Below are 22,826 nucleotides of genomic sequence, written 5' to 3'. Positions count from 1 at the left end.
GTCCCTTATTATTACAGTGAAAAGCCTGAGGCGGTGGAGTGGAGGCAAAAAGTGAACCATTTTATTACACTAAAATGCTTCATACAAACGATGCATACACACTAGTTTTATATTGCTTCAGACACAAGTTTCTTTTCTGTTTGAATTCCAGTTAAACAACTCCGTAACAAAATGTAAGTACAACATTTATGAAAATATAAATCTCTAAACAGGTAAGTCAGTCCTGACAATACAAAGAATACAATAGAAACATTCATTATACCAGTATGTCAACTATAAGTTGCAAACATGTAAGTTATTAAAAGTCATTCAAGTTACTTAACATACAATAATACCGTTAACTGGCTTCCATATGGACACATTCAAATATACTCTTAAACTGGCATTCCAATATATTTTTTTAACTTTTTTAGCAAAGATAGCACATTGTCTCTATTATAAACATAATCACACTGACACAATTTGTTAACAATATAATTACAGTACAAGCCTCAAAAAACTAATGAGACAGTCAAAAGAAATGGAACACAAACTTTAATCGGGACTTTGGCAATTACGTAATATCTATTTAATTCTTTTTTCAATTTAAAAACTCTTAAGTTGAAGAGAAATCAAATTTTAAAGCTTGACGCTGCTACCCGGTTTTAAATTATCCAAGGGCCATTATCTCAACAGTTCAAAACTAGTAAACATACAATAAGATGGAATAGCCCTTAAAAAGTATATGTCAAAGTGTAAATATGTGGTTGTCAATCATGCCTGGCCGATGATTGGTCTCATCAGAGCTCAAAATTGCGTTTGGGGTTATTACAGACATGCTTCAAAGCAATCACGGTACCTGCAAGGTGCAACTTCATAGGTGAACTCTATGCCAGCAGATTGTCAGCCTGTCATGATGTAACCAGTCACATGTCTATGGGCTCACATAAGGGTCAACAAGATCAAGAGATATATCACCCTGGTAACCACTGTGAATATGTAAGGAAAGCATTTGTATTTGCAGAAATAATAACAATGTTTAAATAAAATGTGAGCAAAAATAACATCAAAGACTCAAATTGAACATCCTGTTTGTGATCTGGGTACAGATTTTAAGCAGAAATAAAGTTATTTAAAGTATAAATGTTGATTTTGGCTGTAAAAGTTGTATAATTGCTTCTATTAAATATATTACTATAAAGTATTACTATATATATATATTTATTTTACTTTGAGAGTCTCAAATTAGTTTTTTAACTACTTTTTTTCCCCTACACATTCACAATCTTGAATCTTCCATGCAAATATATATTTTTTCACAGGCTTACAAAAGCTGATACACAACCAAAGGTCTTGAAATCATTTCTAAACATTTCACAAGCACAACATCTTATTGGCCTTTATTTGATCCCATATGTTTCCAAATGTCCTGTCTTTGCTGTCAGGTGGTAAGATACCAGGCAAATATATATATATATATATATATATATATATATATATATATATATATATATATGGAAAGAGACTGTAGCATTTCAAGTGAGTTAACCGTAGACCGCAAGTACCAGCATGGCCTTGTATATTTTTGAAGGCATATCCAGTAACTATTTTAAGACAACTCTAGATCACTTTTAACAATTTACACAACGGTTCATATAAATAAATCTAATAATTTCTTACAAACCACTGATAAAGTGCTTCCATCTACAGTCTAAACCTCTAAATATATTCACATGGCCAAGTCGTTTCAGTGAAACTTTGGGCTAATCACTCCGTCCTTTTCTACTGACACATTGGAACAAACTCCATGAAACCTAAAGCAATTACACTGGTTAAGGCGTGAATGTGTATGGTGCTATGCTACACTGATGCTCAATAGTGGTGTTTCCCCGTAACACAAACAGCACACAGACTGATGGAACTGCAGGTAAATTCACACCAAATTTCCGTAAACTGTCCCAAGAAATTTATACAACTATCATTACAAGAGCAATGCCATCTGTCTCTCATGTTGTTGACCGGATTTCAGTACACTGATTGTTCAGATTTAACATCAATGCAAGTATTGTGTAACTGTGTGTATACTGTGTTTACAAATTCCCTGCATTTTCATAAATCTTGTAATCTGCACATAAAGAACATTTAAATTCCAGGCACTCACTTTGATTGCATTAAGCACAACATAACATTTTTAAGGAGTTGCACAAATTGCAGCAGCCATAAAGGGATATGTACATATGTTCATAGTTCTTCCTTTTTTCTACAGTACCGACTGATGTTGATACAAACATAAATCTACTCTTTGACATTATGGCTCAATGTGCACAATGTAAATAAAGATAGTGTACAATGAAAGTGGCTAAGATCACTGGAATGGCTTTGAAAATGTTTGACCAAGACATTTGAATAATAACTTTGTTCTTCAAATGCAAAAAGGACACATAATGGCAAACTAATACTCACAGAATTTACATTTCTCTTCTTTTCAAAAGCAGTATTTTTCTAACAGTCTTCGTGTGTAAAGCAAAGAGAAACTGTATCATAAGTTGGAAGTAAGTAATACATAATTTGAGTGCAGCGTTTAAACGGTCGGCCCATTAACTACCCAGAGGGCTGACATCTGCAGCTGAATCACGTGGCTGTAAACAAGAATCAACTGCAAACCCAGAGATTCAAAACTTTGTCACCTCTCTCCGCCTGCCGGTCATGACTCCACCTGCTACTCTGATCTCCACCTATGACTGCAGCAATTCAGTCTTTTTCGTCGGCGTGGTCGACTCACCCTCACCGGAGTCAGACACGTTGATAGGGCTGTCCCTGGAGAAGACCTCCGTTGACTCCCTCCAAATGCAGTCGGCAACGGTCTTAAAGGAATGGTTGCCACATTTGGGCCGCACCTTTTGCGAGGCATTGTTGACAATCTGTCGGCTGTTGGAGGTGGCTATCTTGATCTTGAGGGCAGCATCCACACGGTCCACTACTGTGTATGTGCCAATGCTGCCGTCCTCGAAGCCAATGATGATGTTTAGTGCTCGCTGAGAGAGACACAGGAAAGTGGGCGTCTTGTACAGGGAGCACATGCCGATGCTCTTACCATCAGCAAGGCGCATCACGATCAGATTGGACACGACACCCGCATCATCGTCTTCTTCACAGTTCCGGAAACAGACATACACTAGATAACGTCCATCTCTTGATAATTTCTGACGCCAAATTATACCAGCAGCGTGGACAAGCCTCAGCTTCCCGCTGTGAAGATCCAGGACATTAATATTCTCATCACCTTTGGAGACAATTCCTACTTTCCCATTGGGCGAAATCTGGAAGTCCTCTAGATTTTTGAGGAAATTGGGTGGCAGCTGGACTCGCCTGCAAACTGACTCATCCGCCACACTCCAGATGATGACGGTCTCTGTGGATGTGATGAACACCACACAGTCAGGGCAGTCAGGGATGAGCTTGAAGTTGACAATGGTAATGCCATCATCACAGACAAACTTCTTGGATACGCTGCCTGACCACAGGCTGACAGCGAGGAGCTTGTTTTTGGAGCTTCCCACAAGGAAAGTGTTTGCTGTGGTGACCAGTGCATTCTGGAGGGTGACCAAAATGTTGCAGACTTTGTGCCCAGTCCCGAGCCTCCAGACTCTGGATGCGTCCTGCTCGCAGAGGGACACCACAAATTGGTCGTTGTGGGTGATTAGCAGCTGTGATATTTTCTGTCCATTGATGCGAAAGATGTTTTCTCCAGTGGTGGTTTGCCAGATGTACTGACTGGACTTGTCATCTGATGTCACCATGAGATCCCCTGAGGAGGTTAGGACACAGTTCTCCACTATGCCCTCGTGCTTAAAGACTGTCTCAATAAAGCCAGTGCTGAAGTTCCATTTGTGGACAGCTTCTGAACCGTCCATAGTAAACACATAATCCTCTCTGCCGGACAGCAGCAAGGTCTGGATCTTCTTGCCTGTTTTGTCAATATTTGACATTGCGGTGATGATATCAATGTCCCAAACAGACAGCACGCCACTGCTGGCAACAGAAAGGAGCAGGTTGTGGTGGGTTGATTTAATGAGTTTGACGATAGCCCCTGAGATTTCAATCAGGCTAGCCATGCACTGTCCACTGTCCCTCCTCCAAACAAAGATGGAGGAGGTGTTCTCCATGGAGGCCACAATGCTTTGTCCATTCTTGGAGAGAACAGCAGCCACAAAGCGTTCAGTGCGTTTTGCTTTGAACTTCTCCACCATTTTCCATACTTTTGTGTCCAGAACCTCAATACTTCTGGCCTTGCAAATGAGAATGGAGCGCTGGTCTTCAGATAACTCAATGCCCACCACTTCACTGTCATCCCCTCTACAATCGTAATCCTCCATCAGACGTGGGTTGGTGATCTCTTTGGTGTTCCATACTGACAAACTGCCTTCATTGTCAACCATCACCATTTGGTTAAGGGTGTCCAGAACTAGAATGGACTTTACAAATCCCCCAGAAAACTCAGAGGTCACAGTGGCCAACTTGTCCCCGTTTCCCAGATGAAAGATGGATGCAGTGTTGAGGTACTGGCCACAGAAGGCGTACATCCCATCTGGAGAGCACTGGACACAAGTCACCTCATACCAGCAATGAAACTGGTAGAGAGGCCAACCGTAGAGTAGGTCAATAACGTTGACGTCTTTACTAGCCTCAAGCCAAGCCAAAGCATGGTGGGTGGACAAAGTAAAACCGTTGATGAAGGCCACCCCACCGGCGACACCACCTTGCTTGGACCCCTTGATTTCCACCTCAGATAAAAGGCAGGACTTGTGATTATCATAGATGAGCAACGTGTTTTTGGTTGTGGCCACGACCAGATACTTTTCATCAGTGGTTAGCCTGATTCCAAGCACAACAGACTTGGCTGTGTCGATCTGTCTTTGAAGTTGTCTACTCTCTACATCCCAGGTGCTCACAGACCCATCTTCTAGGGCTACAAGGACTATGTTTGGGGCTAGAGTGGGCAAGATCTCCACAATCTGCATGTAGCTAGAGCACAGAGGAAGCCTCTCTGGACTGTAGGTGACATCCATAGAGGAGTGGAGAGGCACAATGGAGCAGTACTTCGGGCCATCTTTGTCACACTCCAGGAGGAGGTGTCTGAGCTTGGGAAGGGAGGTGACAACTGGCAAAAGCCTTTGCTGCAGTTCTGCAGACAGTGATGCTGGGTTCTTCAGCACTTTTACCTTGATGCAACGGAGAGTGGTGGCCAGGAACTTCAGTTCTTTCTCTTGGGTGTAGCTGTAAGCTAGGTCAATGTCTGTTAAAGCCTTTTCAAATTGGCCAATCTTGATCATTGTGTACAGCCAGCTGAAGTTCATGATAACACCAAACATGAGGTCATCAGTGCGCCCACTCCTGGTAAGATGGTACACCAGCTCTGTCATCTTCCTATGGTTGACAAAGAAAATGTCAGGCTCCAAAAGATTGCACTGAAACACCCAAGGCTGCTCTGGAGTCTGTCTGTCATAGGAGTACTTGTCAGAGGACGTTTTTTCCTGGGACGGCTGTTGGTGGGGGTTTTTGTGATGAGATATATTCAGGGAAGTGAAATGGTTGTTATCGTAAGTGAAGATCTTCTTCCTGCCTCCTGCCCATGCCCCGAGGAAGTACTCTGCTAGGAGGCTGTGCATTTGATGGACGTCCTCCTCGTTGCTAAGATACAACTTCTGGGCAATGAGATGCAGGTGTCTGTTGGCCCAAACCATCAAGGTGACGTTACGTACCTGACGTTCCACCAGATAACCACCCAGTTCCTCTTTGAGCCTTGCAACCAAATCATAAGAGATCCTCAAGGGGTTTTTGAGGTAGGTTGCCACAATTACATCCCCAAGAACTATATTATCAAGGGACAGAATATCTTCCAGCTCAACCTCAGTTAGCCCAGCTTTGGCCATGGTGATGTACCCTAATGCTCGGAAGACAAATCGCTGGCCCAACTTGTTCTCCACTGAGTAGAATAGCTGTTCTATGCTTTCGTGCACTGTGGAGCACAGGGACCTGTCGTCCACATCTTTGTGAGATCTCCAATGAACTACTTCTCTGTAGATGAGGTTGACAAACATTGGCAATGTACACTTGGCAAGTGCCTCATTGACATAGATCTGTTGGCCTGAGGTGACCTTTCTCTTCACCTCCAGCAACTGCTGTTTTAATGTTTGGCTGCAGACCTTGCGGTCCCTCTGGATTAATTCCACATAATACCCCTCATCATGGATGAGCTGTCGAAGCTTCTGCAGGATGCCATGTTTATTGGGTAACGTTGAGACTACAATGCGGACTGTCCGAGGCAGGTGTATGGGGAGCCACCACAGCTTGCGAACTTCGTCCGCATCTGAGAGCTGCTCCAGGGCATCCAGGACAATGACCAAAGGCCGGTGGAATGAAGATTCCCCTAGAAGGTTGATCAGGAGCTCCCTCATCTCCTGGATCTTGTTAGGCAAAAAGTGAATCAGGCAGCGGTAGTTTATGGCAATCTGTTCACAAATGCTCTGGAGGAGAGTGCGTAGGTCTGTGGAGAGCTGGCTGGAGCCAATAAAACGGACAATAACCACTGGGTCCGTTTCAGGGCCCATCTCTTTCTGCAGCCACGTGTAGGCCTGAAAAGAAAGCATTGAGATTTTTAGAATATGTAGAGTACAATTATTAAATAGAATAGTTCTTTAAATGGCGCACATTGGAATAGCACATACTATAGTTACATAAGGCTATACACTGGCAATCAAATAAATGAGTAAACTGTACTTGTCTTCTGCTTGGTTTGGTCAAACAACTAGAATAATAAAAGCTCTACAGTGAAGCTAGAGGGACTTAAGTAATTGTTATTCTAACATTACGAGGCAGGGCTTATTAGCACAGCAAGGAAGAGAGGTTTCATACATTTTACCTTATTTAATTAATAATTCATACATTCTTTAATCATGAGAAACATTCTATGAATGATCACTCTTCCAATTTGTTTAGGCTTCATTGATATTATAATTCCATTCATGAATTCATTAAATGGTCCAGCTGAAATTTCGGGAGACATTAAGATGTTATTTGACACATTTAGGGCAATAGTGATGATGCCTGCTCCACATTTAGCTGTGTTTGTGTGTGAGAGACGGGGGAAAAAGAGAGAGAGAGCGACACAAAATCTGTAAGTAGATTATTTACAATTATAAATATTTTACAGATGTCTGTGTGTATGAGTGAATTTATAAAACTCAAAAACAATTAGTCAGCCTGCCTGACTTTCATAAATTGGCACATTTTATGAATATAAAGTGTTAAAACACACAATTGCAACCAGAAAAAAATTATTACTGATTAATTAACTTGATTGTTGTGTGCAATAAATGCAAGCCATTATCATTAGTCTGAAGACTCATTCCTACTTTGGCAATATTCTTTAACTGTTGAACAAAGTACAGTACTGCTGTATATTATTCTACAATAGTTCAGTAACCAATTAGTTTAATTTATCATATGTATTATTCTAACTTTGCAACCGAGTATGATTTGGTTGATGATTTGAAAACCTATTTTGCAACCTTACACACCTGAGATCATCACACACCTCTACTGAGGACTCAGGCTATGAGTTACTTTGGTGAACTTAGAAGATTAAAGCTCCGAATACAATATCTCATACGTCCCTCTGTAATTATCCTCCTCTTCCTTATTTTGTTACATTCAGCAAACTCATTACAGTGTGTTTTTTTCCCGCCATTTAATTTTGGAAGTTGTGGATGTATACTTTGTACACATACAGATGCGTTTTGTCAATCTGAACATATTTAAAACAATTTCTCAGGTGTACTGGTTTGAATTATTATATCAAACACAATATAAACATTCAGTGTGCCACTTTACATTGTTTGTGGTTAGTAAAGTAGATTGAAGGTCACAGATTATGTGCACAAATTAAAGTTATTAATATTGGCACACGTTTTTCTGCCCTATTACACGATTTGTTTATATTACAACTGGCTTTATTTAAATACCAGCAACAAAAACAGGACATAATATAACCTGTACTATTACATAAGAAAAGATTAATGAGGATGATTCTGTGTATTTGCTTCTGAGTTTACACATAGAAGAATTACACCAAACAGGTTAGGTGTGAATTACACTCTGTGCCCCGACCACTCCACCAGCTGAACTGATTGGACAGCGCGGCACCTCTTTTAGTCTCCTCCAAATCTCATAGCATCCCTCTCTCCTTCAAACACCATGGCCACATAGGATTTCAAACTATTATTATTTTCGTCTGAACTTGCTGCAAGTACCAACTGGCTGGGGATTAATATACAGGACGACTTGCTCGTGAGAAACTTCAGCAGAAAACTACAACTATCGTACTAAAGCTGTGTGATCAACATTTAACATCTGGGTTAAACTACATCTTCTGGTTCTGGAAGCGAATATTTCATGAGCTCATTCCTTCCTATTTCTTTTTGAATGAAGTCATTCGTGCAGTCACAGACTGTATGAGTGTAATCGGGTTGTATGATTAATCAGTAAGCTAATCTGCGTGGGCAGTAATATATGTAGTAGTATATAATGTGATACAATCGTTTGAATCATTTGAACATTTCATTTTATTTATTAGAGCCAAAACAGACGATTTATTCAGAATTGTGAGAAACAAATAACAGACAACATGGATATCTAGCTTCTTGTGCATTTCTAAAAACCTTTCTGATGATTTAGAAAAGCAGTTTCCACTTTTCTGTTTACAAAGACTCGTTTACATTCGAGTAAACAGTGTCACTGCCAAAATGTAAAAGGAAGCGTTGGAAAGATCCACCTGGTACGGAACATTTGAAAGGACAAAGAGGTTTAAGGCACACAAACGTAAGACAGGCCCTCAGAAAGGAGGTTGAACTGGACACATGGTCCTGTTACTTAATCCTTGTCCATGTTCTCCAACACACCTCCTCCTCTATCACTCCGCTCGGCCTTATGAGAGTGTGTCTGTACATTGTGTGTTGCTTTTACTTTCAATCTCACGGGCCCGTGGTAATCTTTAACACTGAAGGCTTTGATCATTGTCGTATTGCTCTTATAGCACCTCGTAACGTCTATTGAACTCGGATGGTATGAATGGAGCTTACACTGAACGCGTGTATCGATGTGACGTTTGTCACAAAAGGTTGGACACGAGCGGTAGATGTGCGGGTTTGTGCCGTGTGATCTTGGCCATGGTGTGATCCTAATGTAGCCGGGCAGCCAGATGGCACACACACAAAAGCTAGAGACTGAACAGAGAACGCGGTGCGTGTGCACCAACGCAGAGCGACGCGCGCACGCACACTTCGCTGCAGTCTCTACAGATGCGCACACGCCAAAGAAAAAAAACAAAAAAACCCCAGCAAAGCTGTGAAGTGGTATGTGGCTGTACGGTGTACGCCGTCGCACACACGCGCACGACTTCGCAGGAAATCGGCTTCACAGACGTGTGCGCACGGCAATGTGCTCGCTGTCTTTTGGTAGACGCGCGCAGATGGTCAAGCGAGCGCTTTTTTTCGATGAGAGGAGATGAACAGTTGCACGCCCCCTCGTACTCCGCGGCACAACGACGAACACATGCTCAGATCAGGCAGACGAGACGAGCACGAGTGTGAAAACGCACTGCGAGGGAGGGAGAAAGAGGATCGCACGACACGGGGAAAGATAACACCCTCATTTTCAAAAGATTTGAGTCTGTTTCTCACCTGTTTGGCTACCTCGGATAGCAGCAGCGTCTTCCCAGTGCACGGTCCCCCGTACACCACCAGAGGGCTCATTCTGCTCCCCTTGGAGGGCAGAAGATACTCTTGTACGTAATCCAACGACTCGGTCTTGAACTGGTAGAGATCTGCGTAGCTTTTGCAGAGCGACAGGTGCTGCAGGATTTCGTCGTATAACGGGTCAGTCTCAGTGCCCAAGTTCTGCTGCACCGTGGCCTGGATGATATCCACCATGTCCTCGTAGAACTGTTTACACAGACCCTCGACATAGTTGCTCTCCACTTCTTGGGAGTAGCCTAACTTCATGTCGCAGTGGGTGACTGAAGAATAGACGCGGAGGTTGGAGGCAGCGACAATCGTGGGGATGAATTCGTCCCGTACCTTCAGGAGGCGTTCGTAGGATTCCTGGTTGCGCATGACGCGATCGCTGCCGACCACGGTGTCCATGTATCGGGTCATCTCGGGGATTTTGGCGAAGCGGTCGAAGTTGGAGATCTTGCGAATGTAGCAGACACATTTCTTGAGAAAGGCAGGAGTTTGTTTCCCGAGGGCAAAGTCCAATTCATCCTCCAAGGCTGAAATAAGAGAGAAACACAACTTAGACGTTTTCCTCGACTGTCATCACTTTTGAAAACCCAGCGTTGTGTTTTGTGACTATAAACACACTTAATGGCCGATAAGGACCACCTCTGGATTATTACGTACAACTTTCAAAGATTAACATTTTACAGATGTAAGATTTAGATTTCTTTCAGGAGCAAAGCTGAAAAGATGTTGGAAGCCTTTAGCCTCCGATTAGATAGATTTCTCTCGAGCCTTTTTTTTTTTAGAGCCATTTTAAAGCCAGCACTACTGAACTGTATCACAGGCTTCCCAACAACAACAAGTCAGCTGGAAACTCTGCCAGCATCTCCTGTGTAGTTCAGCTCACATAGTAGCTTACTAATTAGGTGGGAGCGAGAAAAAGTGCGAAAAGAAAGTTCCAGGAGACGGCGAAAACTTCTTCGAGCACTGCTCAAAGCCCAATTACAGCGGAAGAAAAGTGCAGTTTCCTGACACAAAGCAGGGGGGGGGGGCTTCCTTTTTCATGTGAAATTAACAAATCTTGCAATTTCTTAATGAGCTTACTCTTTATTTGCCCCATGAAAAAAAGGCTACAAGCTGTGCCTCCTCTATCAGAAAATGGACTTGTCCTCATGATTGGGACGACATATTGATGAGATCTTCTATAGTGACAGTCTGAGAAAAAGAGATGTTTTGAAAGATTCATTCAATGCGGTCCAAGCAATTCAGTAATAATTGGGTGATTCCTATGTGGAGTTTGTTACAGACATATCTGAATATGGAGCAACCCAACCTCGGAGGGAAAATAAATTGTTCAAACGTAAGACTTGTACCTTTTACAGCAGCAGCTTTATGCCAATCTGAGAATAAGTGTTTTGTTTTCTTTCTTGACTCTCTGTTTTGATGTTTGATCTGAATAGTGCTCATATTGGCCCCTTTGCTGGGAAATAATTTTTGTATTTTCATGGCAAATTGTGGTTTTGAGACAAAATACAGTTCCTCAGTAATCAGCCGGATTATTGTATAATAACATTAAAAAACATGAATAAAAAGGGGAAAAGTGATCTTGCAGTACTTTGCTGTTTTTTGACTGTCATTGCAAAACACTGTTTGGATTAATTCCCGAGAGGTGAACATAAAATCTGATCGATCGATCAATCACTGTCATCTGCTGAGCTGAGTCCGACAGATCCTGATTGCGTTTCATCTCTCGTTACCAATTTAGTGGCAAGATGACAATCTACACAGTACATGTATGACCTTTGCCCTGTAAATTTGTGACCCCTTGAAATTAATCTTATACTTTTCCTAAATCCTAATTGTCTCAGCAGGGGCTTTCTTTATTTCCTGTTATGTGTTTTTTCCTCAATTGTTAGAATTGTTAGATTTTGAAAGATTTGACTGTAATTCATCTTCACTTATTTTATCCACTTTCATTATCTGTCATCTACTTATTATTTACCAGATTAATTGATTAAGTGTTTCTCCTATAAAATGTCAGAAAAGTATGGAAATTATGAACACGTTTTCAAACATTGTGTGAAAATGCTAAATTGCTTGTAAGATATTCAGTTTAAGACTAAAATCCCCCCAAAATATTAACATTTGAGAAGCTACAACTACTGATTGTCAAAGAGTTTCATCCATTTCCTTTTTCAAAGTTTAGATTTAATTGCTTTCAAATGATAGATAAAAGCAGATGTGACCCAAACACGAAAAACGTATGGCTACATATAAAAGTTGTCGTTTTACAATCATATCATTTTTCATTCAGAGCTTGACATTTGTGTCACGAGTTATACACAAATACATAAACGATTTCACAAACCAGATAGAAGTGAGCTTCCCATCGGACAGTGAGGCTTGTTCCAACTTGAAAAGACGTTATCAAAAGACGTGACATATAGAGATGAAAAGAAGAAGTCGACCTCAAACTAACCAGAGCAAAGGAACTTCTTGGCCTCGGCGCTCTTCATGGTGCCCTTCTCCTGAAGCTGCAGCACCGCTGTTCGGAAGATCTTCTTGATCTCCTCCGACACGTTCCTCCAGGCCTTGTCGTTCTTGGTCTTGGCTGCGCTGCTCGACTCCATCTGGGCCGGACGGAGAGGACAGTCTGACTTCACAGCTTAGATATGAACCGTGGGAATGCGGTTATTCACGTTTTTTCATAAAGGACTGGGCCGAAGCACACTGCAACAAAGGGAATATTGTCCTGCGCTTCATTTAAAATGAGCGCGTGGTGTGGGCTGGAACATCTTAACTGGTGTAATTGATTTTTTTATCGAAACGTTTTGAGCATCCTAAAGTGTGTTTAAGTGCCACACTGTCACTTTTCATGACTAAAGTGAAACTCAAGGCAACATAATCATGCAGTTTTTTAAAACAAAACTCATCAACATATTCTATTACCTCTATAAAGACCGTTTTGTATAAAACTAACTGGGCTGACAGAATTATTCTTGGAAGACTTGTTTACAATCAGTAAAGCACGGGACTTCTTTTCTCTTCTGTATGTGCATATAAAATACATGCCTCAAGGATCATTGTATTCATGAAGCATCCATCATCAACACTGTCAAAAGCTCTATTCAGTAACATCCATGTGGGTGTCATGTTCGCCGGACTCACAGAGTTCTGGTAGTTCTTAAGCATTTGGGCTTTGGGTTTGAGGTAGTATGCGGGTGGCACAGAGTTTTCATCCCTGCAGTACCACTCTTCCAAGATGTGTGTGTCCAGCCCCGCCTCCACTGCTGCATCCAAGATCATCTCAAACTCCGCTGATTCCACCTCCCCCGGCACTCGGATGCTGCCGTACTTTTCTCCCACCAGACCCTGAAGGGGTAGAGAGCAGAGAAGGTGAGAAAGAGAGGGAGACAGCAAATGTGTATAATCATGTTCCTCCTCACTGTTTTAGGGCTCTCTTTTGTGGCGCAGGGTGAACACCAGAGTCAATGATGCGCACAGTGGGAATTATTTAGGGCAATTTCGGAGCCAGAGGCGTAACTGTGGCGCAGTTGGGACATCCACCAGCCAATTTGTGACATCATGGTTGGAGCCGCCACCACGATTCCCCCTCCCACTCTGTGTGCACTATGGTGACGACTGACAGCTCTCTCTTGGATGGGGATTTGCTTTAAACCACAGACACGTGTGCTGCGTGCGATTTAAATATGAAAATAGTGCCACCTATAGAAATTGACAATAACGATCATGTTGAAGCGAGATAAAGACTGCGGTTGTTCAGAGAAAATGCCACCTGCCCCGCCATACATCGCACGCTGTCATCACAAATATCACAACATGAGGATACTGTATGAAAAAGTCTAGCTAGCTGACAAGTGACAAGTCATTTTCAATAGAAGACACATAGTGACTGCCGACACACCGTGACAATTAATTAAAAAGGGAGGAATGTAGATTTGTGAGAATCAAAGACCGTGAAATTTGATTTAATTGTGCTTTTGTACTCGAAGTCAATGTCATTTTTGTCACGACCGGTGACATCATCATCATCAGTCTTATTCACCAAAGCTAATACCGGCAATCGCTCTTCATAACGCTCAACACAGTAGCTGCACGATTAGACTTCATCAAATTAAATAGTGGCCTTTTCATCCCACTATTATCTCCCACTCCACATGGCGTATCTGCTGTAAGCTCCGATGAGTCTCCATTCTTCCCCCCTTTGGCATGCTACGCACATGCTTTTGAGTGACAGCCGATTCAATTCCTTAGGATATGATCTAGGCCATTTTTTTTCAGTCACATTAGAAAAAGAGAATGAGAGCAAAACATAATAAAACACTGGAAATCCTCCGCTCCATGACCAGCTGATCTTTACTCCATGTGTCGTAATTCACATGCAGCCGAAGTCTCCGGGGCGAAGACGCAGAGCGAGTGAGGGACAAGCCGAATGACTGTGAGCTCCGATGAGCAGGGGGAACTACGATGGTACGCTCGGGGCAATGACGCTTCAAAGCCGTTCCACGTTGGACTCCTCGCTCCCTCGGCATTCGCAGTGGGAACAGATGCAGAGAACGAGCGGAATCGGATGATGGCATGTGGCATGGTCTGGAGGAGAGCCTCCTCCCAAAAAACTCCAACCAATGCCCGCGGCGGATTCCTTTTACGTGCACTTTTTTGTTGGCCGTGTTGCACGCGTTTGATACCAAAGGTTCATTTTGCAACTATTTTGGGGGGATTTGGAAGAGCGTTTCCATTTATAGTCTAGCAGTTGTTTTGGAGGAGGAGGTGTTATAGTTAAGAGTTATATAAACATTTATCTGACCCACTTATCCAGTGGAACAACACATTAAATGTATGCATCTTGCACCGAAGGGTGAAAAAAAACTGTGATATCAAATATTTAAAAAAAACAAATCCCCTGAAAATGAAAGTATTTGCATTAAAACAACAGGGTTAAAAAAAAAAAATTATACTAGATTACAAGTCAATTACATTCAAGTGCATGCAACAAAGCAGGACGCCTCGTAAGAAAATAGTGCAGAACATGAACCATGTCAGACAGAAAAGTACAAAATAGAGGAAGAAAGGAAGGGATTCCCTCTGGTGTGCAATTCTCTGCCTGCCAAAACAAAGGGCTTAATAGATAATTAGGGCAAGCTGCTCACTATCCTCAGCCGTGATTGACAGGAACGGTCATGAGCTACATTCAAACCGAAATTGTTTCAAGTGACAGGTGCACCACTTAGCTCAGAAAGAAAAGGGACACAATCAACTGCATACCTTTTGCTCTCAAAAATGCTGCAAGATAAGTTTCCTTTCAGCTCTTCTCACCAGGAATGTGAAACCAACATATAACAGCGTATGGCAGGCAAACATACCATGACCACGCCACCTAGAGGAAGTGAACCATTGGTTCCCCCGGACATGCTCACGTGCCGACTTACAGCTGCTGTTTCAGGGAGAGGTTCGTATTTAATGTGGGATGTAGTGCTATATTATAATATCTTGACAAAGGGACCTGTGGTGGAACAGGCAGGTCACCTCATCCGACCTGTTTAGATGCCCCTCTGTGACTCACTGCAGTGATGTGTCAGTAGAGGATGGAGGCACTGGGCGGAACTACAGCAATGCTGAGAGAGAGACATACATATAGTGTGTGTGTGTGTGTGTGTGTGTGTGTGTGTGTGTAAGAGAGAGAGAGAGAGAGAGAGAGAATAGTCACTCTCCAAGTTGCTGACACAGTCTCTGTCAGGTTGCCTTGCGGTGATACAGCAGGATGAATGAGTGGAGAAAGAGATTAGGATAAAGCCAACTGGTGTTTCCTATTAAAATGACAAAATATATATCAAACACACACACACACACACACACAATGTAAAACTGTAAAAGATGCCCAAATATTGTGTTCGCCAGACACCAGACTTGGAGTGAGGCCATCTAAAGGGGATTACAGCACAGCAGCTGACAAGCGAGAACTTCACTCCTGTTTGTGTGTGTGTGTGTGTGTGTCTTCATGTCCAACCTTTGAGAGGGGACCAAGGTGTAGTAGTTCTTATTACACTCAATCAGCCACAGGTGCAACAAACATAGGAGGCTAAATTAACAATAGCAAAGCAGACCGCCTCCTAACGCTATTCCGGTTTTATCCTCCCTCCTCTGCCTCCTCCCTCCTCCCTCCTCTGCCTCCTCCCTCCTCCCTCCTCCCTCTTCTGGTTTTATACTCTGACTAAGTGCACTTTATCTGATGAGCCTGTTGGGAAAGGCGTCTAAGATTTTGTACACAGCTACAGTATGAATCAACAAATCAAACGCTCACAGGGTCAATCAATCCAGGAAACACACAGTCAACTGTTCTGATATTTGCCGCGTCAGCTCTGGCAGTGCAGAGGGAGAAATGGCTTCGGGAAAAAAAAGAAACCGATGATCTGAAAAGAGAAATATTTAAGTCGACACGCTCACTCTCGGAGCAGTGAGCCAAATGCAGACTACAAACTGTTTTGCTCAAATGTGTACTCTTTTCGGAGTTAGTATACAAGAAATCAATGCAGTTTTGTACTCGCATGAAACAATGAGTTAGTGCTTTGTAAGAAAAAGGCTGGTGAAATTCTATACTCAATCAGCACAGTTCCTATTGGCGTTGCCACCGTTGCTGAGCTTCGTACCATAGAACGATGTCTAGAAATCAACGAGCCACGCCATTGCACCGGGGCGACATGTGAAGATCAACACGGGCGCTGTTTTGAGTCTTATCGCTGTAAATACTCACAAGATCAGCAAATGTGTATTAATCTACATAAAGCTACAGTGTGTAGCTGTTTTAGGAAATGAATGGAGCTTTTTGCATAATTGAAACGGCGTGCTCTAAAAGATTGACATCTTCAGTGGGATCGAATGGGATTGTGGCTGTGAGGACCGCGGGAGGTCAAACAAGTATTAGGTATGAAGAGATGATGGTTTCTGTCATTTCACAAGATTAATAATGAAAGATAACACCCTTAAAATAGCTGTGAGTAGCTCCACTGTTATATTTGTGCATTTTATTTGTGCCTATCACACTTGAAAAGTTCAAATGAGCGAGCTGTATGGATTTGCACTGTCCACGCTACACTATTTGAATTAGAGCCATCTTTGCACAAGGAGACACAAGGCAGAGAACACCTACACAGTCAAATAAGTCAGGTCTTTTATTCTTGCATAGTTCCTCTCTTTGCTGGATTCTAGGCACTGCCTATTTGCTATGAATATCCACTTCTACTGGCTGAGCGGCCGCGTGCTGTTTGCCGATACCCGTCCTTGAGGCATCTATCAAGTTTTAGTGTTTTTCACCAGTAGGAATTTAAGACTATTGGAGAGCAGAGGAGCGGAAAGGGAAGGAGGAGAAGAAGAAGGAGAAGAAGAAGAAAGCGAAAGGAAAGAAAAACAGTCATGGCTCATTGTCATGCTTAATCTCCAGGTCAATGACACCGTCACCATGCCAACCCCTGTGATCGCCATGGAAACCGGCTTTATTGCATTGACAGGTTAGAGAAAAGCCCCCCTCACCCAGGTGTGGCGTGGTCTGTGTGTGTGTGTGTGTGTATATCTAACAACCCTGCACTGCCACCTGTCTAGTGTTCAGCCGTGCCCTTTGAAAAACACTTGCTGCAAATTCATTCCTACATATTTTTTTCCATCTGAAATAGTGATATTTAAGTGAATAATTCTCAGTGATCAGGTTGGGATGAGAAGTAGGGTTTAGTCTGCCATTACAAGGGCATTTACAATACAGGAAGGAGATGTGGAGGTGAGACGACGAGACATCGACGCTCTTATTTTGATTCTGGAGCACAGCACAGCACTGAATGATTCCTGGAGGTGAATGTGGAGACTTGTGAGTATAACGAGGTTTCTAGTTGTTGCACAGATCCTCTGTGGCAGCAAGAAACACACCTACACTACGCATGCCAATCCTGTTTCCTGTGTAGTGTTATTCCCACTTCAAGCTCACATCCTCCCATTTATTCTCCTGTCTCTGTCTCTTTCTGCAATAGATTCGCACCCCACTTCCTCTGTTCGTATTTTATACCAATAATCGATACATGTGGAACGTTTTCTACCTCTTTTCTTCTGTTCATCCCTTTTTCCCCACCGATCGCCGCACTGGGCTCTGTGACAGATGTCGGGCGCTGCAGACCCCCAGATCAGCTCCTCTTACTGCCATGTGGCTGATTGTAAAAGTGTGTGTGTGTGTGTGTGTGTGTGTGTGTGTGTGTTAGCCGTGGGTGACACTTGAGCAGCCGCATTTGGGTGTCAAGGTGCTGATGATGGTGGATGAGTATGAAACTGTGAGCAGCTGCATGTTAACACACTGAGTTTGAAACAAAGAAGAAGAAAGAAAGAAGGAGAGAAACACAGAAGAGAGCGGCGCCTGAACAAAGCTCAGAGCACGCACGCTTTGAGATCAACTGTATGTTGTTGGCAGGAATAACAGGACCATAAATTCCGCTGACGTTTTCCCTGTCCTCACATACATATATCACGGTCTACCACCCCGTAAAAATAAACAATGGTTCTCCAGAGACGGCCCAGACAACCCAGAACTGTCATAAAAGGAGATCCAAGTCCACGATTAAAGAACCCGAGGCGGCCGCGCGGCGCTCCCCAGTCCTGGAAACGGGCGCCTGGCGGCCTGCGTGGGGGAGCCGGGCTGCGGGGGACTAAAAGGCAGCTGGCTCCGACAAGTCTGACTGTGACTTCATCCTGTGGAGCTAATGTGGCCTCCTCTGCACAAAACCCTTCATTTACCACCGAGACGGACGAGCAGAACATGCGATTAAAGATGTAACCAGCCAGATGGGGAGGACGTGCACCACGGACGCATGTGTTTGTGTGTCTCTTTGGGTGTGCGCGGTGTCTGAGAGGCGTGCATCACCGAGAGTCACAACCCAACTGATTCTCAATCTCACGACAAGAGAAAATGCCTCGGGTTAAGACGCTCTTGTTTGTATGCGCCCGTGTGTTTGAAAGCAGGAGAGAGGAAGAAAGACGGATCAGAGGGAGGCAGAACAAAGAGCTGTGTGTGTGTGTGTGTGCGTGTGTGTGTGTGCGTGTGTGTGCGCGCACCTGAGTTCCTGTGTGTCTACTTCCCCTCGGTTTGCCGGGTGGTATTGCTTGGGGTCGGCCGGGGTTAAGATGGTGAAATTGCAGCGGGGACGGAGGGCGGCGAGGCCGACAGGAATGAATGAAATCAACGTGGCAAAGTACAACAGCGCGGTAAACACCGAGCCGGCCGCACAATAAACAGAGAGCGCGTCACTTCTTTTCAGGCAATTTCAGTGCAGTTTATTTCCGATAGAGCGCACATTGTACGGCGCTAATATCGCACACAACGTCTCAAGGAGCTTTAGAGTCCATGACAAGTCACATTTCAACACGCACAAAAAGTACTCAAGGCAAATCTATTCGAGAAGGCCAACATTATCAGCAGTACTCAAGCAATATTTGTAAGAAATCCTCCAATATTGTGGCAACATCAAGGCACCTTTGGGAAGGAAAAAGCGTGGACGTGCAGTAGATTAGATAGGAAAACTACCCATGGTGCAGCTGGTGTCCCATGACGGTTGGCTTTTTGTTAAATATAGTAGTTTTCAAAAGCTGAACTCAATGTCCATACACTAGCCTTTTCTGGAGATTTCAAAAGCTAATGTTGCAGTACTCCACTTAGTGGTGGCCACGCACTCTGCTGCACTGAGGTTGACGTTGAGCCTCGAATGCACTTTGTTTCATGTCAAACAGAACAACACATGTTTCTAAGTGTGTTTGTGAGCCAGTGAGAGGAAACAACTTGTGAATGAGGGAGGAAGAAGGGAGCAGTGCATACAGGGTTGAGGGGAGAAAAAGAAAACGCCAGACTCAAGTCTGGGGGAAGAGATTGGGCTTCTGATCTACCCACAATGCATTACGTCTCCCTGTGATCTCTCACCTCAATTTCAACCTCTGGAAACTGATCTGTACCATTTGAATAATTCACCATCAATTCCTCCCCCCCCCCCACCCCCCATCTTCGTCCTTATCTTTCCTCGTGCTGGACTTTTTTCCTTTTTTCATGTGGTCTAAAATTATCTGAAAAAGATCACTCAAATGTCAGCCGTAATTATGCGTCATGCCACTCCCCCCCCCCCACCCCGCACAGGTCTTCACATAACTCATTCATACAAGTGTAATTTTAGCTCTGCAAAGGACTTTCAGCACTTCCAATATGCCTGCCCGAGATAAGACACTCTCTTCTCGTATGCACTCCAGCGAAGATGATGGCGTTTGTGAAGTTGTTTCAATATTGCAGCCGATTTAATTTTTTTTATATATCAGCAATCCATCAGGTGAAATGATTTACTAAAAGTGATGGCGTTAGCATAATCAACTTCTATCAAAAAAACTGCACAGCGGGTTTCTAAATCATATCTTTATCCACCGTCAACAGAATAGAGACTTCAAAAGCTGACGACTTTCCAGTGGCATTTTTTTTTTCAAATGCGACCATGCAACGACTTGTAAAATGTCGGCAAGAAAAAATTCAATTTCACTCTTGTAAGCTAGTTTCACACAGCTATTAGATCTCACAAGCAACCAGCCAGGGAACAAACCAGCTTTAATGCCACATCAGAGCCGTGTAGCGCGATAGAAGGATGAGCGAAGCAGATGATTTTCCGGACACACAGTGATGTGATAACATCCCGACAGTTGAATGAAATTACACTTCAAAACCGAAACCCGTGTGTACCTGCTGCAATACTTACAACAAAACATGGTCCCGCGGAGGTCTTCAGACATTCCTCCAGGAGTTTCATCCTGAGTCGCTGCAGCTCTGGACTGTCCCACTCCTCTGGGTCCGCGCCCCAGTACAGGTCCACCACCTGACAACACACAAACAAACAAATAGAAATAAAGATTCAATGTGTTCAGTGTGGCACTTTTTCTTGCAGAATCTTCCTCCTGCACTTCTGAATAGAAAAGGTTGTCCAATCACCATCCTCAAGTTTCAAAAAGAAGAGAACACAAACAGTTAAGGAGAGAGGCGCCATATTTAAGGGAATTGGAGGAAAACTTAATGCAAAGTTTTTTTTACAATAGCATAATAAAACAAAAGCGCAAATGGGGATCAGTAGGTGAACTAATGCCTTTACTGTTTCTTCACTGACTTACACACACACTCACACATGCACACACACACACGCCACTCTGAGCATTTGAGGCCAGCAGGGAGGAGTGACACACATACACACAGGAGGGGGTGTCCCTCAGCACATGTTGTCACGCGGCATCGACAGCTCAGACGATTCCAACTGTAAAAAACGCAGAGAAAGGCGAGGAGACGCTCCACGATGCTGCAGCCTCCTGGGCCGCTGAGAGATGGGGGGACTGCCGTGTGGCTTACAAAAAGATGCATTAGGCTCTGGTTTTCAGTCTTCAAAATAAATAATGCGCATCTTCTTCTTATCGATCCTGCTAGTTCGACTTGATAATAAAAACGCAGCAGGGGGATGAGGTGGAGCCAAAGTTATTCAGCCGCCCCGTCCCTTCATGCTCTGCTGCTCACCAGACGAGCTAGCTCAAATGAGTTTAGCCTGGCACAGTGACTGACACATCCGCAGTGTGGCAGAGAACAGCAGTGGCTGGCAGCCCTATATCCCCGGATGGCACTGAAACTGAGAGTGTGGGACTTGACAGTCGGGGAGATATTGTCCTCTCCTATTATTGGTGGAGCAGCAGGAGTGCCGGAGCTACACCTCGGCTCGTCTGCTTGATTGTTGTTGTGCATCTGTGAGCAGCTGTGTCGCCGCGGAAGGAGACTTCAACTAGCTGCCTCAGGCTGCAACTAACACGTATCTTCATTAGCAATCATTCCAGTGGCAACCAACCTTTTTGCCTGTAGCGCCTCAAACCAAAGGTATGTATAGATTTAACGACGGGGTGACTAAACTTCAATTAAAGGCAACAAGCAAATACTAGAAAGCACAAAAATACACATTTATTGGATTTCCATTCAGATTTGTATTGCAACTAGGCGGCAAACTCCGGTTCTGCCGAGTAAAGCCGACATGGAAGTGTCTTAACACGTGCATTCTCTCTACCGACCAGCAGGGGGCCGCTCCTCCAGTGGCAGGAATGTATGGAAGTCTATGAGAAAATGAGCCTACTTCTCACATAATTCATTACCTCAGTACACATTGTAAACTGTTTATGGTCTCAATCGCTAGTTTCCAGTCTTCTCCAATACAGCATGATGTTCATTCAGTAAATTATGGTCCATTTGAGTCATGTGGGCTTACTATGATGAGCCGTATCGGTCAATGCTCTGCATTCCACATATGGTAACTTTTGTTCATCAGTTGCTAAAAAAACAACATGGCGACGGCTGTATTCCAAGAGGGCGACGGCCATAACTTCATAATGGCAGTCCACAAACCAATGGGTGACGTCCCGATGACTACGTCCATTTCTTATATACAGTCTAAGGTTGTAACCCCTGTAAGGGGGTCCTGAGTCCCATATTCAATTAATATTATTTATAAATGTCTACCTTTCCTAAGAAAAAGAAGTTTGTACGGCCAACGCAAGTTCCAAATGCCCAAAGACACGTTCAATTTGTAATTACTTATGTCAATATTGATTCATTCAGATGATATAAAACAGAGAAAAGTCACATACGAGAGGTTAGAACCAGAGAATATTGGGCATTTCTTGCTTAATTAATGACGAAAAAAAGATCAACTGATTTTCAAAGTTGTGGGAGATTTATTATCTGCAGAGAGACCAATTGTTATGACAGTCCTACCAAGAGAGAGATAGATGGATGTGGGATGAAAACTTAATGACGGGGCTGATAGTTACAAGCCCCTTTCTATTATCTCAACCACCAAAGGCTTTAACTTTGGAAAACAACTCTCCCACTCACACACACATGATAAGCATGCCTCACCGATGCTGAAAACTCATTGCTTGGCACATCGGTCATTGCGTATCAGTGTCACTAATCTACTTCCAACTTCCAACGCACATGTGTGGGAGACCACAATTGCACCC

The 22,826-nt window shown here is 43.4% G+C and overlaps 1 protein-coding gene across 1 annotated transcript in view; it reads right to left on the bottom strand.

The window, feature by feature from the left end:
- Positions 1 to 2,714: 2,714 nt before the first annotated feature.
- LOC117748135 (NACHT and WD repeat domain-containing protein 2) overlaps positions 2,715 to 22,826 on the bottom strand; it is a 37,577-nt gene continuing 17,465 nt past the window's right edge. Inside the window, exons 4-8 of the mRNA XM_034557767.1 lie at positions 20,540 to 20,656; positions 12,927 to 13,130; positions 12,238 to 12,388; positions 9,720 to 10,309; positions 2,715 to 6,614 (exon numbers count right to left, since the gene is read on the bottom strand). Of these exons, the coding sequence (XP_034413658.1) occupies positions 2,715 to 6,614; positions 9,720 to 10,309; positions 12,238 to 12,388; positions 12,927 to 13,130; positions 20,540 to 20,656 (4,962 nt within the window). The remainder of the gene's footprint in view (positions 6,615 to 9,719; positions 10,310 to 12,237; positions 12,389 to 12,926; positions 13,131 to 20,539; positions 20,657 to 22,826) is intronic.

The sequence above is a fragment of the Cyclopterus lumpus genome, chromosome 18 (assembly GCF_009769545.1).
Source record: "Cyclopterus lumpus isolate fCycLum1 chromosome 18, fCycLum1.pri, whole genome shotgun sequence".
Classification (NCBI taxonomy): domain Eukaryota; kingdom Metazoa; phylum Chordata; class Actinopteri; order Perciformes; family Cyclopteridae; genus Cyclopterus; species Cyclopterus lumpus.
The sequence above is the reverse complement of the archived record's forward strand: the minus strand, read 5'-3'. Positions and strand labels throughout refer to the sequence as shown.